The sequence below is a fragment of the Engystomops pustulosus genome, chromosome 4, assembly GCF_040894005.1.
Source record: "Engystomops pustulosus chromosome 4, aEngPut4.maternal, whole genome shotgun sequence".
NCBI lineage: Eukaryota > Metazoa > Chordata > Amphibia > Anura > Leptodactylidae > Engystomops > Engystomops pustulosus.
This window is the reverse complement of record NC_092414.1, coordinates 28,634,080-28,656,692: the sequence shown is the minus strand read 5'-3', so window position 1 is coordinate 28,656,692 and position 22,613 is coordinate 28,634,080. Positions and strand designations below refer to the sequence as shown.

The 22,613-nt window shown below is 42.1% G+C and overlaps 1 protein-coding gene across 1 annotated transcript in view; it reads left to right on the top strand.

The window, feature by feature from the left end:
* The first annotated feature begins 7,034 nt into the window (after positions 1-7,034).
* SLC6A7 (solute carrier family 6 member 7) overlaps positions 7,035-22,613 on the top strand; it is a 55,478-nt gene continuing 39,899 nt past the window's right edge. The window contains exons 1-2 of the mRNA XM_072145597.1: positions 7,035-7,235; positions 19,843-20,026. Of these exons, the coding sequence (XP_072001698.1) occupies positions 7,203-7,235; positions 19,843-20,026 (217 nt within the window). The 5' untranslated portion in view covers positions 7,035-7,202. The remainder of the gene's footprint in view (positions 7,236-19,842; positions 20,027-22,613) is intronic.

The window sequence follows — 22,613 nt, the reverse complement described above, 5'->3', positions numbered from 1 at the left end:
GTGCGTCCCACCTCTGAGATTGCTGACACATTTTTTATGGCAGCCGCTCTTTAAATTAGGTTTAGGGAAACACTGAAAATAGCAGACTTAAAGGGAACCTGTCATCAGCAATTGGCCTAATAAACCACTATGCTAAATCAGGGGGTGTGAATGTCGGACAACCCAACTGATTTGGAGAAACCGCAAAATTTAGATCAGCACTTACATTGCACCGGGAAGAAGGTGAACTCCGTCGGACCTCAGCAGGGTAAGCGACACATGCAGGAAATTGGACGCACGATCTTAGTGAATCATGGCACACCCGAATCCTCGTCGGACAACGCACAGCGGGGATCGCGACGGGACGGGTAAGTAAATGTGCCCCAATGCATCAGACTTCGGGAGATCTGGTTAGTGATGTCTCTGGATGCAGGACCCTAAAATTACAGTGCAGGGGGGTTTCTGAGGAAGAGAGAGCTTGACTTCAGTGTTAAAATCTCCTCCTCCTTGACTTTATACATCCAATTTACATCTAGCTATGAAGTAGATTTTCTGGATGATGCCACCACACTGGGTCATGAATGACACATGATCTGGAAGGTGTTCAGCTGCTTGGCATCATACTGGTGAGTTTATTATGTCAATTTCTGCTGACAGGTTCCCTTTAGGCATAAACACAACGTTCCCAAATCAATAGACATTGAGTGGAGAGGGAGGACCTGCCTGCCCTGACCCTCCATCTATTAGGGGGATATCAAACAAACAGAATCCGGTCAGAATCCCCCTACACATTGATGGACGGATCTTTGATGCAGGAGGTTAGAAGAAAAACAGTGAAGTGGAGACTGATCCGATATCTTGGCTGTTTACACAGTCAGGACAAAGGTCCCCGCGATGTGTGATCCTCACAAGGTGTGTACCGCAGCAGGTGCTGTTGGGAAAAGGCAATAAATACGAGTCATCTACAACTTACCTTCCATCTCATACATAAACACATGGAGGTGTCGGGGGAGGTGGCGGGAGGCGCCGCTAATCCGACTAATCAAAGAGAGATAGAAATAATAGTGTCAGAGATTAAAGCAGCAAGTGTGCCCACTGTCCCTAAATATCCAAGGCCGTTATTTTAGTGTGACATCACTGTATTATCCCTGTACTGTGACATCACTGTATTATCTCTGTACTGTGACATCACTGTGTGTATTATCTCTGTACTGTGACACTACTGTGTGTATTATCCCTGTACTGTGACACTACTGTGTGTATTATCTCTATACTGTGACATCACTGTGTGTATTATCCCTGTACTGTGACATCACTGTGTGTATTATCTCTGTACTGTGACATCACTGTGTGTGTTATCCCTGTACTGTGACATCACTGTGTGTATTATCCCTGTACTGTGACATCACTGTGTGTATTATCTCTGTACTGTGACATCACTGTGTGTATTATCTCTGTACTGTGACATCACGGTGTGTATTATCTCTGTACTGTGACATCACTATGTGTATTATCTCTGTACTGTGACATCACTGTGTGTATTACCCCTGTACTGTGACATCACTGTATTATCTCTGTTCTGTGACATCACTGTGTGTATTATCTCTGTACTGTGACATCACTGTGTGTATTACCCCTGTACTGTGACATCACTGTGTGTATTATCCCTGTACTGTGACATCACTGTATTATCTCTATACTGTGACATCACTGTGTGTATTATCTCTGTACTGTGACATCACTGTATTATCCCTGTACTGTGACATTACTGTATTACCCCTGTACTGTGACATCACTGTGTGTATTATCTCTGTACTGTGACATCACTGTATTACCCCTGTACTGTGACATCACTGTATTACCCCTGTACTGTGACATCACTGTGTGTATTATCCTGTACTGTGACATCACTGTGTGTATTATCCCTGTACTGTGAGATCACTGTATTATCTCTATACTGTGACATCACTGTGTGTATTATCCCTGTACTGTGACATCACTGTGTGTATTATCCTGTACTGTGACATCACTATGTGTATTATCTCTGTACTGTGACATCACTGTGTGTATTATCTCTGTACTGTGACATTACTGTGTGTATTATCCTGTACTGTGACATCACTGTGTGTATTATCTCTGTACTGTGACATCACTGTGTGTATTACCCCTGTACTGTGACATCACTGTGTGTATTATCCTGTACTGTGACATCACTGTGTGTATTATCTCTGTACTGTGACATTACTGTGTGTATTATCCTGTACTGTGACATCACTGTGTGTATTATCTCTGTACTGTGACATCACTGTGTGTATTACCCCTGTACTGTGACATCACTGTGTGTATTATCTCTGTACTGTGACATCACTGTGTGTATTATCCTGTACTGTGACATCACTGTGTGTATTATCTCTGTACTGTGACATCACTGTATTATCTCTGTACGGTGACATCACTGTGTGTATTATCCCTGTACTGTGACATCACTATATTATCTCTGTACTGTGACATCACTGTGTGTATTATCCCTGTACTGTGACATCACTGTGTGTATTATCCTGTACTGTGACATCACTGTGTGTATTATTCCTGTACTGTGATATCACTGTATTATCTCTGTACTGTGACATTACTGTATTATCTCTGTACTGTGACATCACTGTGTATTATCCCTGTACTGTGACATCACTGTGTGTATTATCCCTGTACTGTGACATCACTGTGTGAATTATCCCTGAACTGTGACATCACTGTGTGTATTATCCCTGTACTGTGACATCTCTGTGTGTATGATCCCTGTACTGTGACATCACTGTGTGTATTATCTCTGTACTGTGACATCACTGTGTGTATGATCCCTGTACTGTGACATCACTGTGTGTATTATCTCTGTACTGTGACATCACTGTGTGTATTATCTCTGTACTGTGACATTACTGTGTGTATTATCCCTGTACTGTGACATCACTGTGTGTATTATCCCTGTACTGTGACATCACTGTGTGTATTATCCCTGTACTGTGACATCACTGTGTGTATTATCCCTGTACTGTGACATCACTGTGTGGATTATCCTTGTACTGTGACATCACAGTGTGGATTATCCTTGTACTGTGACATCACTGTGTGGATTATCTCTGTACTGTGACATCACTGTGTGTATTATCCCTGTACTGTGACATCACTGTGTGGATTATCTCTGTACTGTGACATCACTGTGTGGATTATCTCTGTACTGTGACATCGCTGTGTGTATTATCCTTGTACTGTGACATCGCTGTGTGGATTATCTCTGTACTGTGACATCACTGTGTGTATTATCTCTGTACTGTGACATCACTGTGTGGATTATCCCTGTACTGTGACATCACTGTGTGGATTATCTCTGTATTGTGACATCACTGTGTGGATTATCTCTGTACTGTCACATCCTGTTTATTATTATCTGAGCCTTATGAAATGTGCAGGTGAAGGTGTCAGGTTGTAGTGTTCCAGGTTATGTTATGGGGCGCAGTAGTTCCTAGTTCACCCTGGATATGAGTTGTATTTTGTAAATCTTCATTGTTTGGTGAAAGTTAATATAAGGTCCTGTGTATATATATACCATGATCATGTAATATTTTTCATAATAATGATAACTTCTCCAGACATTAGTTATTCTTCCGCATGTACTGACGGAATATCTGTAATCCATGTTCTGTATATCTGCAACACCCCAGCTCCACCAGCAGATGGCGCCCTGTGGCAGATCTCATCCTCTGCTGCTCTTTCCTTAGGAAGGTGTTAGTGACTTATTCACAACTTCTTTAATTAGATTTTTTATGCAAATTTCCAAGAGTAGAAGGAAACGGATGATCTAAGAGATGGAGTTATGGGAATTTATACATACAGGGACGAATAACTACATATAATTATAATTAGATTTTTTTCCCATAAAGGTAATTCAAAGAGATCCAAGACTTGGATTTGGAGACATTGGGGCAGATTTACTTACCCGGTCCATTTGCGATCCAGCGGCGCATTCTCTGCGCTGGATTCGGGTCCGGCCGGGATTTTTTTAAGGCAGTTCCTCCGTCCAACAGGTGGCGCTGCTGCGCTGAAGAGCATCGGAACGCACTGGAATACACCGAGCTGGGCTGATTGAAGGTAAGTGCAATTTTTGCGGTTTTCGTTCGGCCACGCCCCCCGATTTCCGTTGTGTGCATGCCAGCGCCGATGCGTCACAATCTGATCGTGTGCACCAAAATCCCGGGGCAATTCAGGGGAAATCGGAGCAAATCGGAAATATTCGGGTAACACGTCGGGAAAACACGAATCGGGCCCTTAGTAAATGACCCCCATTGTTACCCAATAATTGTCCGACCTAATTTTTCACCGACAGGTATTTTATGTCCTATGATGGAGAATGTATTGGCCAAGATCAAGATAAAGAGGCATAAACTGAAACTGCAGGACCCCAATGAGGCGTATGAATCCGGCCCCCTCCATCACATGATACAAGGCACCTCCATTGCAAAGTAGTGTAAAGTCACTGCTCCCAGGTCCCTCACACCAGCTGATTATTCAATCCCCAAGGAAGATGGGAATCAAGTAAGTAACTAGAGAGGAGCCCACCAATGTGTTGACTTGTAGAATTGATGATTTTCTGATAATCTGATTCGCTTCAGATAAACCGATGTTGCTCCAATTGACTTGGAAATGGCCATATAAACCCCCTGTTAATGCTCTAAAACCTGAATCAAATCTTTGGAAAAATTTACTGAAGCTTCAGCGTATCCATTATTATTCCCTGTTCTATATTATAGATAAACCGCTGAGTTTTATATTCCCCTTCAATTCGTACATTGCACTCACAGTATTAGGCTGCATTCACACTGCCGTATGGGGGACATATACACGGCGTATATACATCGCACGGCGGCTCACAGCGCACAGTACGGTGCAGAACACATGCGTCACCGTATCATTCCGTAGCCGGGAGATAGATAGGACATGTCCCAACTTTCCCCGGAATACGTCCCTGTGCCCCATGTTTCTCTATAGAGAGGGGTGAGCGGCAGTCATCCCCTCCTCCTCTCCCTGGCGCCAACGCGTGCCCGTCGTGCTATGGTACGGCGGGCACATGTTAGTGTGAATTATAGCCTTATATAGGAACCTCTAAGTGTCTCTAGTGGCCTACGGTTATGAGGTGAATAATGGGGTCAGTTACCCATGATCATATAGGGGTGCTGTACATGACCACACGTAATGAGTAAACCCAAATTCCAATGTTTAGGTTTATACCATAAATTGTGGGTTTGGGTCCACAGAACATGAACCCGGACATCAGTAATCACCACTGCCGTGGCAAACATCCTCCTTTCCTACACTATTTGGATGACAGATCCAAATTACTCTGCATGTAGCTTAATCCAAACAGAGACATTGCTCCAGAATATGGGAACGCTAAAGAACAACTGTCAGGATATTACAGTTGTTTGACACATTAGAAGGAACACAACTGTTCCTCTGTAGTTCTCCCTGGCAATGTGAATCACATTGCCGATGACCTCACCTGGCTGTGTGCTAATCTCCTCCTCTTGCACAGCCGCACTTCTCTCTGGCTGGCTGCGCAAGGTAGTTAGCTTCCGCACATGCCGGGTGAGGTCATTGGCTGTCTGGCGGGCTTACGGCTGGCGACGTGGGGGAATATCAATGAGGGGGTGTGCATAAATTATCTTCCAACAGAGCCAGGAGGCACTCGGCATTCACATATAAAGTTTTTATTTCGGAGTAGCGGATGTGCCGGAACGTGGCAGGAGGACTCCCCCATAACCCCTAAGGTAATGAGCATGCATTTGGTGACAGTCTACCATCCCTAAATACGGTGGTAAAATGCCTTTGCCAGCATTCTGAATCACTTGAATACTTTATAAAAGTTTATTTCACATCACCTGACTCCCTGCCAGTAGTGTGTGGTGAGTCCCGGAGGCGGGGGAGTGGAGCGTGGCATGCATTATTCCTCTACTTCACACCATCCCCCTCCACTACCTTCTCAATGCCCATGACAGGTAGTGCGGAGGGAGCTGCATGAGTGAGGAGGAAAGGAGACTGACACAGCTACACCCAGGCTGCAGCTGCTCCCTCATAGGGACTCACTACACGCTGCTGGCAGGGAGCCAGGTAATTTGAAATAAAGTTTTATAAAGTACTAAAAGAATTTTGACAAAAGCATTTTTAAACTTGGAACAAGCCCTGGTTAGACCTTGGCAGGAAGTATTTTGAACAAATCCCTGGATGATATGAATAAGGCTGGCGTCACATCACGTTATTGTCATGTTGGGGGGATTCTGACACTAGGGACCCCCGGACGATTGGCTGCTGCCGATTTACCATGGGGGTTACCCAGTGATGTCACTGTCCTTATATAGACCCCACCCCCTTCATAGTCCCACCCCCTTCTGAGTGACATATGTGCTCAGCACACCGTGAGAGATTCAATACCCTGCATCCGCTCCCCATAGGCTTCTATTACCTGCGCTGAGCCCATATGTCACTCAGCAGGAGGGAGCAGGATGGAAAGACGCCATCCGGTCTTTTTCAGCCGATCAGATGTAAAGTGGTCAGACGGAGGTGACAATTATGCCTTTGTCTGCCAATACATGACAATGTAAATGCTCAATGTATACATCAGGACCCTTCCCGACATAGACGCTAAACGTATCCATAAAACGTGATGTGAAGCCAGCCTAACATGAACATTTCAACCAGCACCAGTTGGGGGGGGGGCTGCATTTTTAATAAAAAAATGTAAATATGAGCTATGTCCCCCCCCCTCTTTGTATAGTAGACAACTCATTGTGTCTTACTTAGACAGTAGTAACGTATTATTTCTTTATTGCTCATTCCCGTTCATTATTATTATAGCACCAACATGTTCCGCGGTGTTGTACACAGATTGTCTTTATTCGCATGAGTCAATGTTACTGCTCCCTATTATTCAGGATAACGGGGAGCCAATTTATCTAAGGCACAGGCCTTAGCGTCTCTTCTACTAGAGGGGTTAACAGCAGAACAAGCTCATCCCATTCTGTGCCAATCACCTGAGTGTGAGAGATACAGAGAGAGAGCGAGGGAGAGCAGGCAGGGAGAACGTCTCTCCAGCAGCCGGCCTCGCATCTCCCAGCTGTGGCCAAGGAATCTGACGGAGCGAAACAGAGACCGGGAAAGCCCCGAGCAACAGGATGAAGAGGTACCAAGAGCATCATCTGCAGAAGGTAGGCAACAGGCTTCTGGTGGCAGGAGACATCATGCCGGGGGGTCCTGAACATCTGATCATACAAGGGAACCTTAGATTAGCTCTAGTATTCTGCTATATCTCATGGAGAGTCCCTCTAAGAAGATAAATCCTATGATATCTACTACTAAATCTATACAACCGTAGTAGGGAATACCAGGTATCTACATGGCCGGCACCTGTAGGATCTCCACCATCTGCTCACGTAGGAAAATAGGAAGAAACACAATTAACTGAATTACGGCTCCGGGAGGAAACAGAGCGTGAAATGGGATTTGTAGAATTGGGAAGTTGATATTTGTAGCGCTCCGAAGGGGAAATAAACATTTGGTTCTTGGTCGGAAGAGACGTCTGGGTTGTAAGGTTGTGGCATTTTGTGTAGGGATGATGGTTTGGGTTGTTTGCGCTCTGGGTGTGTAGTCAGAGGGATTCTGGTTAACCCCTTCATTGCCCGCAATACTGATTATTATGGAGAGGGGTAACACTGATAAAAAAAACCCCATCCATCTACCTCATGTCTATGTATCTATCTACACTGCCGGTAATTTAATACTGTTGGGAAATTTGTATAAAAAAAAGAAATATGAGGCTGTTAGATAATTTGCAGAAACATTGTTCACATAATTCAATATTTCAGCCTTACCATTCAATCCTTCATGTAATTGTCGCTGTGTGTTTTTTCTCATACAACACGTAGGTACACTCTCCCCCCCCCAAATAAAATGTTTACCAACCCTAGGGAACTAATACACATTTGAAATATATATCTCTCAACTTTTGCAGCTGCTTTATATTGTTTTTTTGTTGTCCTAAGCCAATCCCTAGCCCTGCCCCTTACTCCACCCCACACAAAATAGTTCCTTCCTTAGAGCCCCCCCACCTTCCTCATTAGACCCCACCAATATTGTGCCGCAAACTACACCTAATATTATGGCCACCTCATTTTGTGTCCCCCCACAGTAGCTCCCCCTCACATTGTGGACCCCCAGCAGCTCCCCCTTATATTGTGGGCCTCAAGCAACTCCCACTCATATTATAACCCCCCCCCCTCCCCCCCAGCACCGGTCGCACTGATATTGTGCTCTCTAACCTCCTTCTTTCCTTGTTTCTACTTAATAAAGAAAAAAAAAACCAGATCTCACCGCTCCCTGTTCCCCCGCAGCAGCTTCTCTCCTTCTTTATGCTGCGTGACACTCTGAAGCCGGCTGGTGGCACAACATCATAACTTCACCCCTGTCGCTCTCTACAGCAGCAGTGGTACAGTGATCATACAGAGAGCTTACGACTATCTGCATTATCACTGTATTCTGCTCTTTTGACATTTGGAGGACTGGGGACAAAACTCCAACCATCCAGGACAGCAGGACAGAGCCTGAAATCTGGGACTGCCTAGCCACACCCGGGACAGTTGGGCAGTATTGGGTACAGTGGGAAACAGATTGTACTTGGAAACAGATCTTATAGCAATTTTACACGTTGTTAGAATGACACCACATAGCATCAGAGGATCTTCTGGTGGGCCTAAGCTCTAACTCTATATTGAACCCCAGAGGTATAGCAGAGGACAGTCCAAATTTGGAGGCTACTTGGGTCCATTTCCTAGACATTGTTGAAGGGTGGGTCTCCAGGAGACCCAAAACTCCTTCTCGACACTGGTTCCACATAAAGACCAACACTAAAGGCCTTTTCTCTAATCCTTATTATAGCTAAACCTGAAATAAACTTTATCTTTTATGCAAATTATCCACATTGGCAACTGGGGCATGGAGTAGACTTTCTGGGCTGTGGGAGCAATGGCTCCTCCCTGCTCATCCTAGGATTGTTAATAGTACTCACAGGGAGGCTGGACCGCAAAGGCTATTGGGGCGGGGAGTAGCCATTGCTCCCATGGCTCAGAAGCCTCTGATGATAATTTGCATAATGAAACATAACGTTTATTTCAGGTTTAACTATTTAAAAGGAGAGGCACATTTTGGGGCTGAGGACGGAAGGAGGAACCTACCATAGTATATACAGTAAAGAAGACCTGTGAACAGAATTTTACCCCTCACACCAGTAATACCTGCCGGTAAGGGCAGAGTTTTTCCCATATGACCTAAAATGATCTGCTACCAATGCATCGGCCATTTTTCTGTTATGCAAATGAGAATACATGAGTCAACTTTTGAAGAGAAGAGTCACAATTTTTCTAGGCTGCCAGTGAACCCCGCCTCCTTCTTTTGACTGACAGCTCAGCGTGCCTTCAAATCTCAGCAGGTGCAGACAGGAAGTCCTCTCCCTGTCCACTTCCTGTCCTTACCAGAATGATGTCCCTCTCACTTGCAGTGAGCACTATGTGGGAAACTGCAGATCGTGTCACCAATTCACGATGGGCGGGGCCAACCCTCACATAAATCTTTTCACACAGGTTAATGATAACTACATAAAGGAAAAATAAATAGTTATTTCCCTTACAGCTTTATTTTTGGTTAGTAGCTCAACACATTATAGGAAGGTTTGTTGTCGACAAGCAGTGATTTTTTTTTTGTTTGTGCTTCATAAAAGATGTGATCACCTGACAAACAATAAGATTTATAAAAACATCTGTCATGAAAAATGTAATTGAGGTTAGCATGTTAAAGAACAGCAGGATCTGAGAATATTGTATAACAGACAACATGTTACAAAGCAAAAAGAAACATGTAGATTTTATAGACTCTGCTATCTGCAGGCAGCATGTTATAGAGCAGCAGGAGCTGAGTAGATTGTACACAGTGTCCTGTCTACAGGCAGCATGTTATAGAGCAGGAGGAGATGAGTAGATTGTACATAGTGTCCCATCTGCAGGCAGCATGTTATAGAGCAGCAGGGGCCGAGCAGATTGTAGATAGTGTGCTACCTGCAGGCAACATGTTTATAGAGCAGGAAGAGATGAGCCTATTAAAATAGTGTCCTATCTGCAGGCAGCATGTTATAAAGCAAGATGAACAGATTGTACATAATGTCCTATCTGCAGGCAACATGTTATACAGCAGATGGAGCTGAGCAGATTGTACATAGTATTTTATCTGCAGACAGCATGTTATAGAGCAGGAGGAGCTGAGCAGATTGTACATAGTGTCCTATCTGCAGACAGCATGCTATAGAGCAGGAGGAGCTGAGCCGATTGTACATAGTGTCCTATCTGCAGGAGGATCTGAATTTATTGTACATACAGTCCTATCTACAGGCAGCATGTTATAGAGCAGGAGGAGCTGAGCAGGCAGAATGTTATAGAGCAGGAGGAGCTGAGTATATTGTAAATTGTAGATAATTGAATTTGGTAAGATTTGTAACTTATTAATATAAATCTTTGCTAATTCTAGGGATTAGGGGCGCGGATGCCTTTGTATTCTTATATTACACAGCGCTGTTCCCAGATCCAGGAGCTTTTCCTCTAATAACTCTTCCTGGCAGTCCATTAGAGTTAGTGTGATTATTATTCCTTACAATTCGTGAGAGATCTTGTCGGATCTATCAGATCCTGTGTAATATTTGGGGAATCTCATCCTGATAAATGTCTTGTCATCTGCGAATCCCCGAAGCGCCGAATGACAAATCATCTCTGGCGCTTCTGTAGTTTTTCTGAATAATTTGCGGTAAATGACGGATCTTCCGTTTCATGATATGTAATCAGTAGAACGCGGCCTGATCTGTCGCTGCCCCTCGGGAATATTACTTCCCATGACCTGAAATGAAGTATTATTGCCCTCCGTTGTTATGGTAACCCAGATCCATCACCGTTTTCCGGGGAATCCGCGGATATAGAAAGAATAACAACAATTTGTAGAATCTGAGTTTTTTTGGTTTTGTTTTGCTGCTAGGTAACACAATGTAGTCTGACAGTGCTGGCAGGGGTCCACATCGGGGGTCTACATCGGCGCTGACAATATCCGGCACCGGTTCATTTCAGGATTCTGACAGAACAGTAGAAATATTAGACACGTAAAGATCCCATTACATGACACGGGGGTCCATTGGATCTTACACTGTTATAAACAGAAGAAGTGATAGTAGTCTGAACAGAGTCATACCAGAGGCGTAGCTAGGGGTCAACATAGGGGGCAAAACACACTCAGGTGGTCCCCAAATCCAAGTATCCCAATATCACCACCATATTGTGATAGATTTCATTTCTACCCATGGCTCAGCATCTCTTATATATGATCCCAATAGAACAACAGGAGATTCTTTGTGCAGCGCTGCGGAATCTGTGTGCGCTATATAAAGAATTATTATTATTATTCATCCACAATTCCTTTCTCTTCCCTCTGACCAGACCACCATGGCCCCTTCTACCCGCTGTGTCTTATATTTGTAAGGTAAAGGTCTATACTGTAAATATAGATTTGTCTTATATTTGTAATGTAAGTATAGAAAGTATAGAATTACAGTATATTCATTAACTTGCATCGGAGAGCATGAGTAGTGTGCTTTGTCTAGATGTGTAGGATAGGAGCAGTAGTACTGTGCTATGCCTATATCTACATAACAGGAGTACTGTACAGTGCTGTGCACATATATACAGGATAGGAGCAGTAGTACTGTGCTATGCCTATATGTACATAACAGGAGTACTGTACAGTGCTGTGCCCATATATACAGGATAGGAGCAGAAGTACTGTGCTATGCCTATATGTACATAACAGGAGTACTGTACAATACTGTGCCCATATATACAGGATAGGAGCAGTAGTACTGTGCTATGCCTATATGTACATAACAGGAGTACTGTACAGTGCTGTGCCCATATATACAGGATAGGAGCAGTAGTACTGTGCTATGCCTATATGTACATAACAGGAGTACTGTACAATGATGTGCCCATATATACAGGATAGGAGCAGTAGTACTGTGCTATGCCTATATGTACATAACAGGAGTACTGTACAGTGCTGTGCACATATATACAGGATAGGAGCAGTAGTACTGTGCTATGCCTATATGTACATAACAGGAGTATTGTACAGTGCTGTGCCCATATATACAGGATAGGAGCAGTAGTACTGTGCTATGCCTATATGTACATAACAGGAGTACTGTACAATACTGTGCCCATATATACAGGATAGGAGCAGTAGTACTGTGCTATGCCTATATGTACATAACAGGAGTACTGTACAATGATGTGCCCATATATACAGGATAGGAGCAGTAGTACTGTGCTATGCCTATATGTACATAACAGGAGTACTGTACAGTGCTGTGCCCATATATATAGGATAGGAGCAGTAGTACTGTGCTGTGCCCATATATACAGGATATGAGTAGTAGTACTGTGCTGTGCCCATATATACAGGATAGGAGTAGTAGTACTGTGCTGTGCCCATATATATAGGATAGTAGCAGTAGTACTGTGCTGTGCCCATATATACAGGATATGAGTAGTAGTACTGTGCTGTGCCCATATATACAGGATAGGAGTAGTAGTACTGTGCTGTGCCCATATATACAGGATAGGAGTAGTAGTACTGTGCTGTGCCCATATATATAGGATAGGAGCAGTAGTACTGTGCTGTGCCCATATATACAGGATAGGAGTAGTAGTACTGTGCTGTGCCCATATATACAGGATAGGAGTAGTAGTACTGTGCTGTGCCTATATGTACATAACAGGAGTACTGTACAGTGCTGTGCCAATGTATACAGGATAGGAGCAGTAGTACTGTGCTATGCCTATATGTACTTAACAGGAGTACTGTACATAAATCCCTCATTGTTCTCTAACTTTGGTCTGCAGTGTAGATAGATAGTAGTTAGTTAGATATGAGACAAAAGGACACATACGTAGATATAGATAGATAGATAGATAGATAGATAGATAGATAGATAGATAGATAGATATGATAGATATGATAGATAGATAGATAGATAGATAGATAGGTAGTTATGTAGGTAGATACATAGATAGTTAGGAAATAGATAGATAGTGTGACAAGGTCACTATTGAATTGGAGAGAAAATAAGTGTTCATGTCTATTACAGCGACCACAATGTGAAACTGGAAGCTGTTTTCCATGTGTTGGTCTCTGGGAAGATCTGGTACAGGACCCTAATTGCGGGAGTGGAGACAGAAGTGTGATCACTGCTCCAGACCAAAGCTTCCAGTTTGTAATGGGTCTAACAATGCACCAGGTGTGCAACCCCTTAAAGAAGGGCGTGGAGCAGTCAGAGGGGGCTCTCTACCTGGAGACACAGAGGCCGGACTGTGTGAGAGCCACACGTGACACGGGGTTACTGAAAGTATGTTTCATGCTGGCAGGGAGAAGCCCTCCAGTGGTTAGTGAGGGCCGCCAAGTGTATAGTTAGAGCCGGACAGGCAAGGATTTTATTTGATGTTTTGTTTGTTACTGCTGTTTTTGCTGGAATAAATGCACAGTTTCAACTTTAATCCTGCTGTCCTAGAGAGCTTTGTCATTGCCGACCCCCACATTGGAGCTGAACCCCTACAATAGATAAGAGATAGACAGATAGATACATATGAGATAGATAGATAGATGATAGATTATAGATAGATATATATGATAGTGATATAGATAGAAATGAGATAGATAGATACTGATAGATGATAGATAGATAGATAGATAGATAGATAGATAGATAGATAGATAGGAGATAGATACATACATATGAGATAGATAGATATGATATAGATACATACATACATATGAGATGGATAGATAAATAGATAAGAGAGAGAGAGAGATAGATAGATACATATGAGATAGATAGATAGATAGATAGATAGATAGATAGATAGATAGATAGATACTGATAGATAGATAGATACTGATAGATGATAGATAGATATGAAATAGATAGATACTGTAGACAGATATGAAATAGATAGATACATATGATATAGATAGATATGAGATAGATAGATATGTGATGCAGTATGGCAGCAGAATGTATGTATAAATACCCTCACACATACACACATGTTACATCAGCTGTTTCAGTATTTCTGCATTTCCATGGAAACACAGCAGTAGCGGCACAGTTGTAGAACAACTCGCTGGTAGAAGGGCAGCCCAGCAATCTGCCAGAGGAGACAAATGGCGGAAATATTCCATTTACAGTAATCAGCAGAGTCAGCGCTGCTCCCAGGAAATGTCCAATCCAATTCTACCTGAGGATAATATACCTGGATAACATGGGAAACTATCTATCTATCTATCTATCTATTATTTTATATATCTATCATCTATCTATCTCTCTACTATCTATCTATATCATATCAGACTTTGAAGCCTTGTTTTGCACCTCCCTCCCCACATTGGGGCTTATTCACACTGTGCTGCAAAAATACTTTTTTTTCTCCTATCTATCCATCCATCCATCTATTTATCTATCTATCAGCACATTCTGACGTCACTAATAGATGCATAATACACACAGTGATGTCCCAACTCAGGTGTAATAATAACTAGTGGGATTGCAAGGTGTTGCAATAGAGGAATAATGCACACAGTGATGTCACAGTAGAGGAATAAAAGTAACTAAAGAGAAAATGTATGACAGAAAAAAAAAACAAAGCAAATGACTAGTAGTTAAAGCACTTAGGGCCAGATGTATCACTCGTTTTTTCTGTTGTTTTTGCGCCTTTTCATACTGGTACAGATACTACAGACACTAGTACAGATAATACAGACACTGCAGACACTAGTACAGATACTACAGACACTAGAACAGATAATACAGGCTCTGCAGACACTAGTACATATACTACAGACACTAGAACAGATAATACAGGCTCTGCAGACACTAGTACAGATACTACAGACACTAGAACAGAAGATAATATAGGCTCTACAGACACTAGTACAGATACTACAGACACTAGAACAGATAATACAGGCTCTGCAGACACTATAACAGATAATACAGGCTCTGCAGACACTAGTACAGATACTACAGACACTAGTACAGATAATACAGAAACTGCAGACACTAGTACAGATACTACAGACAATAGAACAGATAAAACGGACACTGCAGATGCTAGTACATATACTACAGACACTAGAACAGATAATACAGGCTCTGCAGACACTAGTACAGATACTACAGACACTAGAACAGAAGATAATACAGGCTCTACAGACACTAGTACATATACTACAGACACTAGAACAGATAATACAGACACTACAGACACTATAACAGATAATACAGACACTGCAGACACTAGTACAGATAATACAGACACTACAGACACTAGTACAGACATTACATACACTGCAGACACTAGTACACATAATACATACACTGCAGACACTAGTACATATAATACATACACTGCAGACACTAGTACAGATAATACAGACACTGCAGACACTAGTACAGATAATACATACACTGCAGACACTAGTACAGACATTACATACACTGCAGACACTAGTACAGATAATACAGACACTGCAGACACTAGTACAGATACTACAGACACTAGAACAGATAATAAAGACACTGCAGACACTAGTACAGATACTGCAGACACTAGAACAGAAGATAATATAGGCTCTACAGACACTAGTACAGATACTACAGACACTAGAACAGATAATACAGGCTCTGCAGACACTATAACAGATAATACAGGCTCTGCAGACACTAGTACAGATACTACAGACACTAGTACAGATAATACAGAAACTGCAGACACTAGTACAGATACTACAGACAATAGAACAGATAAAACGGACACTGCAGATGCTAGTACATATACTACAGACACTAGAACAGATAATACAGGCTCTGCAGACACTAGTACAGATACTACAGACACTAGAACAGAAGATAATACAGGCTCTACAGACACTAGTACATATACTACAGACACTAGAACAGATAATACAGACACTACAGACACTATGACAGATAATACAGACACTGCAGACACTAGTACAGATAATACAGACACTACAGACACTAGTACAGACATTACATACACTGCAGACACTAGTACACATAATACATACACTGCAGATACTAGTACAGACATTACATACACTGCAGACACTAGTACACATAATACATACACTGCAGACACTAGTACATATAATACATACACTGCAGACACTAGTACAGATAATACAGACACTGCAGACACTAGTACAGATAATACATACACTGCAGACACTAGTACAGACATTACATACACTGCAGACACTAGTACAGATAATACAGACACTGCAGACACTAGTACAGATACTACAGACACTAGAACAGATAATAAAGACACTGCAGATGCTAGTACATATACTACAGACACTAGAACAGAAGATAATACAGGCTCTGCAGACACTAGTACAGATACTACAGACACAAGAACAGAAGATAATACAGGCTCTACAGACACTAGTACATATACTACAGACACTAGAACAGATAATACAGACACTACAGACACTAGAACAGATAATACAGACACTGCAGACACTAGTACAGATAATACAGACACTACAGACACTAGTACAGACATTACATACACTGCAGACACTAGTACACATAATACATACACTGCAGATACTAGTACAGACATTACATACACTGCAGACACTAGTACACATAATACATACACTGCAGACACTAGTACATATAATACATACACTGCAGACACTAGTACAGATAATACAGACACTGCAGATACTAGTACAGATAATACAGACATTACAGACACTAGTACAGACATTACATACACTGCAGACACTAGTACACATAAAACATACACTGCAGACACTAGTACAGATAATACAGACACTGCAGACACTAGTACAGATACTACAGACACTAGAACAGATAATAAAGACACTGCAGACACTAGTACATATACTACAGACACTAGAACAGAAGATAATACAGGCTCTACAGACACTAGTACATATACTACAGACACTAGAACAGATAATACAGGCTCTGCAGACACTATAACAGATAATACAGACACTGCAGACACTAGTACAGATAATACAGATAATACAGACACTAGTACAGACATTACATACACTGCAGACACTAGTACACATAATACATACACTGCAGATACTAGTACAGACATTACATACACTGCAGACACTAGTACACATAATACATACACTGCAGACACTAGTACATATAATACATACACTGCAGACACTAGTACAGATAATACAGACACTGCAGACACTAGTACAGATAATACAGACACTGCAGACACTAGTACAGATAATACATACACTGCAGACACTAGTACAGACATTACATACACTGCAGACACTAGTACAGATAATACAGACACTGCAGACACTAGTACAGACATTACATACACTGCAGACACTAGTACAGATAATACAGACACTGCAGACTCTATTTACGGGTCATGACCTTCTATTAACTAAACAATCTGCAGAATCCTCAGCTCAGAGCAGGACAGGAGAGAAGTTTGCAGGATTTTGCAGATACTACAGAGAAGTGTCCCTGTGTAGCAGGACAGAAGAGAAGTGTGTGGGGGAGAGACAGTACAGAGAAGTCCCTGTGTAGCAGGATGACCACACTGGTGTCTGAGGAGGATACTGACCAGAACTACAGGTGGGGCAGCAGGCAATCAGCATTGCCAGGAGAAGCCCCTGCTGAGGAGGTAAATGGGTGTAGGGTGTCACACACCTGGGTGCTGCCATGAGGGTTATTCTCATGCGGGTGTGGGAGAGAAGCAGAGAGGAGCTTGTAGCAGGATCACATGTAACTGCCCCAATCTAACATTGCACCTAAACTGTGTTAAAGTAAAGTAATTTATAAGAGGCAGGAAATTACCTTATCACAGATGGTTGTAGCTTATGATAATTCTGGCGCCACTACTACACTTAGGCGCATGATACATCTGGCCCTTAGTGGTATCACTGTAAAGAGATAAGGCACATAGTAAAGTCACCAAACAGGAACAACAATAACTAGTGGGACAATGCACATAGTGATGTCCCAATATAGGGACAACAGTTATTGGTGGCATAATGCACATAGTAAAGTTAAAATACATAAACAACAATAACTACTAGATTAATGCACATAGTGATGTCACAATAAAGGTAATACAATAACTAGTGGCATAAGGCACATTGTGATGTCACAATTAGGGAGCAAAAATAACAAATGGGATAATGCACACAGTGATATCACAGTTATCACACTAGTAATAACTAGTGTGGGTTACTGCATATAATGAAATATAATGAAACACTGATGTGGTAGTAGTGAAATAATGCACATAGTAATGTCACACTCTATGAATAAGTCATACAGTGATGTGTAATATTGCACAGTCTAGAGATGACGTCTTTCCCTTGTACATAATATTCTTACAGCTTTTTATCTTAGGAAACGAGTATAAAAAGCAAATAAATAAATAAGCAGCGATATAATTAGATATGAGGCTATTTCTGCTCGGATCAGATCCCAACGCTCCCTATCATTTCTAGTGGCCACATAAAACCATATCTGCGATCGTATTACATGCAGCGCATGGAGGAATAAGTGCTCGCTGCTGGGGACCGCACAGCATCAGCGTTATCTCCATTGTTCTTTCATTCTATTGTTATTAAACAAACAAAAAGATTTAGAATTTTCTTTTATCATCATGGAAATAATTGCAACGTCCCGTGGAGTCAAAGTAATTGGAAAAAGCAGCGTAAAAATTGTAGAATGGGACCAAAATTCCACTAAATATTACAGCATTGCAGAGACTGAGACACAGGCGGACCAGCGCTTTGAAGGGCTCCAATACACCTCTCGAACACTAGCCAACATGGCTAATGAGATGGCTAGTGCTGCATGGTGGCTCTATGGTTAGCACTACAGCCTTGCAGCACTGGGGTCCCATCCAGGTCAACATCTGCAAAGAGTTTCTATGTTCTCTTCGTGTTTACGTGGGTTTCCTCCCACACCCCAAAACATACTGGTAGATTGATTAAATTGTGAGCCCCATTGGGAACAGGGACTAATCTGGCAAGTTCTGTGTAGCACTGGGGAATATGTTGACGCTATATAAATAAAGACATTATTATTACAGGCTCTGACCAACCCCTATTGCACTTGCTGCTCATTTGCATATACAGAAAAACACCTTTTCCTATGCAATAATGCATCATTTTACATACGGTTAAGGTACAGTTATGATCCAATAGAATCTAAATGATACTGATATTGGGTTGGTAGACATTGTGGCCTTGATACACTCCCTTTAAGACATTGGCAGGATATCAGTGTTAGGCCCCTTGCACACAAATATTTGGAGGCCGTTGTTACAGTCGCCCAATTTTCAGACGGAACACAACTATGGCGCCTGGTCACGGTGCTCGTAATACAGCACTGGCTGATTGGCTTTGAAATCAGAGAGGGGAAAGGTGAGGAGCACTCACCCCTCCTCTCTCCTGCTCATGTCTGTAAGCTTTCCCCGGCTATGACCTTAGCATGCATACGGGGCCTTATACACTTGTAAACTATGGCTCTATAGAAGTTGCCTCACTATCCTAAATTATATTTTCGATAACTCCACATGACCTATGACTTTTCTTTTTCCTTATCATCCCAAGCCCATCACTCCAGATCTCCTGATGACCCCTAGTGACCGTGACGATGCCGAGCTGGAGATGGAATACCCCGAGGATCGAGGCAATTGGTCGGGAAAGTTAGATTTTCTGCTGTCCTGCATTGGATACTGCGTCGGCTTGGGCAATGTCTGGAGGTTTCCGTATAGAGCTTATACCAATGGAGGAGGTAATCACTTTCAACTATTCTTCTACTTTACCATCCCCAGTCTTACTATGACAATCCCTATTGTACGCTGGTCTCTTCTGTATATTTACAAATGGAGAGGTGCTTTGTAAAAACTGTATATTCTTGCTCTAAAATTCCACGGAAATTTATTCTTGCTGCAAGTCAAAGTCTCATAGAGGTGTCGGATTACATAGAGTGTATGGAGAGTGGAGGGGGCAGTGAGTCACAGCAGCTAGGTCTATACACAACAGACGGCTCAAAGAACCTTGAGCCACCATCAATGATTGCTGCAGGAGACTGGGCAGTGGTAAATATGTCTGACAAGTACACACCACTCCCGGTATCTCCTGCTTCACTCTGGCTTCCGACCCGAGCACTGGGAGTCTAAAGTATTATATATCTGCTAAGGGGGTGTCCACTATAACTTGACTGCTCCAGGGGTCTCCACTATTATGTGTCTGTGCCAGGGGTCTTCACTATTACATTTCTGCTCTGAGGATCTCCACTTATATACATCTGCTTCAGGCGTCTTCACTGTTACACATCTGCTCTGGGGGTCTCTTGTATTATACGTCTTCTCTGGGGGTCTACACTAATATACATCTGCTTATTCAGTAAAGGAAACCTACCATTTGATTTCATGCATTATGAACCAAACATACCTTGAGAATGCTGTAGCTACACTGATGCAGAAGGGGTTTTGCTGTAAAAACAATTCTAACATTCAGGACCTTGGGGAAGCTGGGTAGCATGCTGTTCGCCGTTCATAAACACAACTGTCCAGACAGGACCAATCAACCTAGTTGCGATGACTTATACACAGCAGTTGGGGGATGGTGCAGCAATTGATTACTTCTGCCTGTCATGGACAACACAGTAAGAAGAGAAGCGCCTAGCCAGGCACAGGAGTGATTCATTATCCTGAATTTAGAATTTTTTTTTTCAGCAAAACCACTCGGTTCAGGGATTAAACAAGATATGTTTCTGCATCAGTGTAGCTACAGCATTTTCAAGGTATGTTTGGTTTATAATGCATGAAAACAAATGGTAGATTTCCTGAAATTACACCTTATGCAGAGCCTGAAGGGAAGAGCATGGCTTTAGCTTCTAGGAATACAAACAGAGCATAACTACAGGGGCAGTAGCCATACCAACCGCTATGAGGCCCACAGAGTGAGGAGGCTCCGGCATCTGGCGTTTTGGGTGTGTATTAGGTATTTCTATCCTGTATGTGTGTGTTTGTATGTTGTATGTATGTATATGGTATTATATGTATGTGTGTATTAGCTGTATGTCTGTATATATGATATGTATATGCTGCATGGGTGTCTATGGTACTGTATGTATGTGTGTATATGCTGTATGTATATGTCGTGTGTGTATATTATATGCATGTTTATGCTGCATATATGTTGTATGTGTATATGTTGTATGTCTGTATATGGTATGTTACGTATGTCTGTATTAGCTGTATGTGTGTATATGTGATATGTATATGCTACATGAGTGTCTATGGTACTGTATGCATATGTGTATATGCTGTATGTATATGTGGTGTGTGTATATTATATGCATGTTTATGCTGCATGTATATATGTATATAAATGTGTGTATATATGAGTGTATAAATGTATGTGATTGTAACTCATATATATTAAGGGGGAAGGAGGACCCTATTCAGAAGTCTGCTATGGGATCCTACCTCTCCCAGTTACACCCCTGAATAAAGACAAAATTAGTCCTGCCCCTCCCTTCAGGCCCTGCACCATGTATTATCACTCTTCCAAACTAGCTCCACAATAGAATTTGCATCAGAATTTGCATCACAGTCTATAAATTCCGGTTTTTGATTTGTTTTTACAAAAACTGTAATCTTGGCTGTTTGATAGCTTTATTAGTCGTCTACACTCTCCATTATTTCAGCATGGAGCAGGGAAAGCTTCAATTACTGCCGCAATTCACTTCCTTCTTGTTGATATAAAGAGTAGATCAATACCAAAGCCAATAGAGGAGAAACACACTCGTACTTGAAGTGTCGCTATATGTGGGCCAAAGGAACATGAAGTCAGGCTACAAGCTCTTAAGGATTGGATTATCCATTTGTTGAGATGCTACATGTCTGAAGGTCGTAATATCTTATGAATAGAGAATCCAATTGTTCGGAGCTCTTGTACCCTGAGCACATGTTTCCATGGTTTTCATAATGTAATTGTGTTTTATTCTTCACCTTAATACTTACAATTTAGATATCAGGATTTAACTCCAGGTTGGTGTCATTGGCAGCTCAGGTTCCCCTTAAGAGTAGTAAAAATTGGGTAATGTTAACCCCTTCCCAGCAATGTCCTTTTCAGTTTTTCTCGCCTTTAACAATCCATAGCTGTGTCCATGTACACAGATGTACGAGGGCTTGTTTTCAGCAGTCGAATGCTTTCTGACGTTCAGAATGTTTTAGTGTGGATTTAGACTGATCCATATGAGAGTTGACCAACCAGAAAAAGAACTTCCATAGGGTTTTTTTTTTGTTATTTTATTCTTTTCCTCAGTTAGAGGAAACCAAGTAAGTGTCGAGTGAAGATGGAGCGTTTAA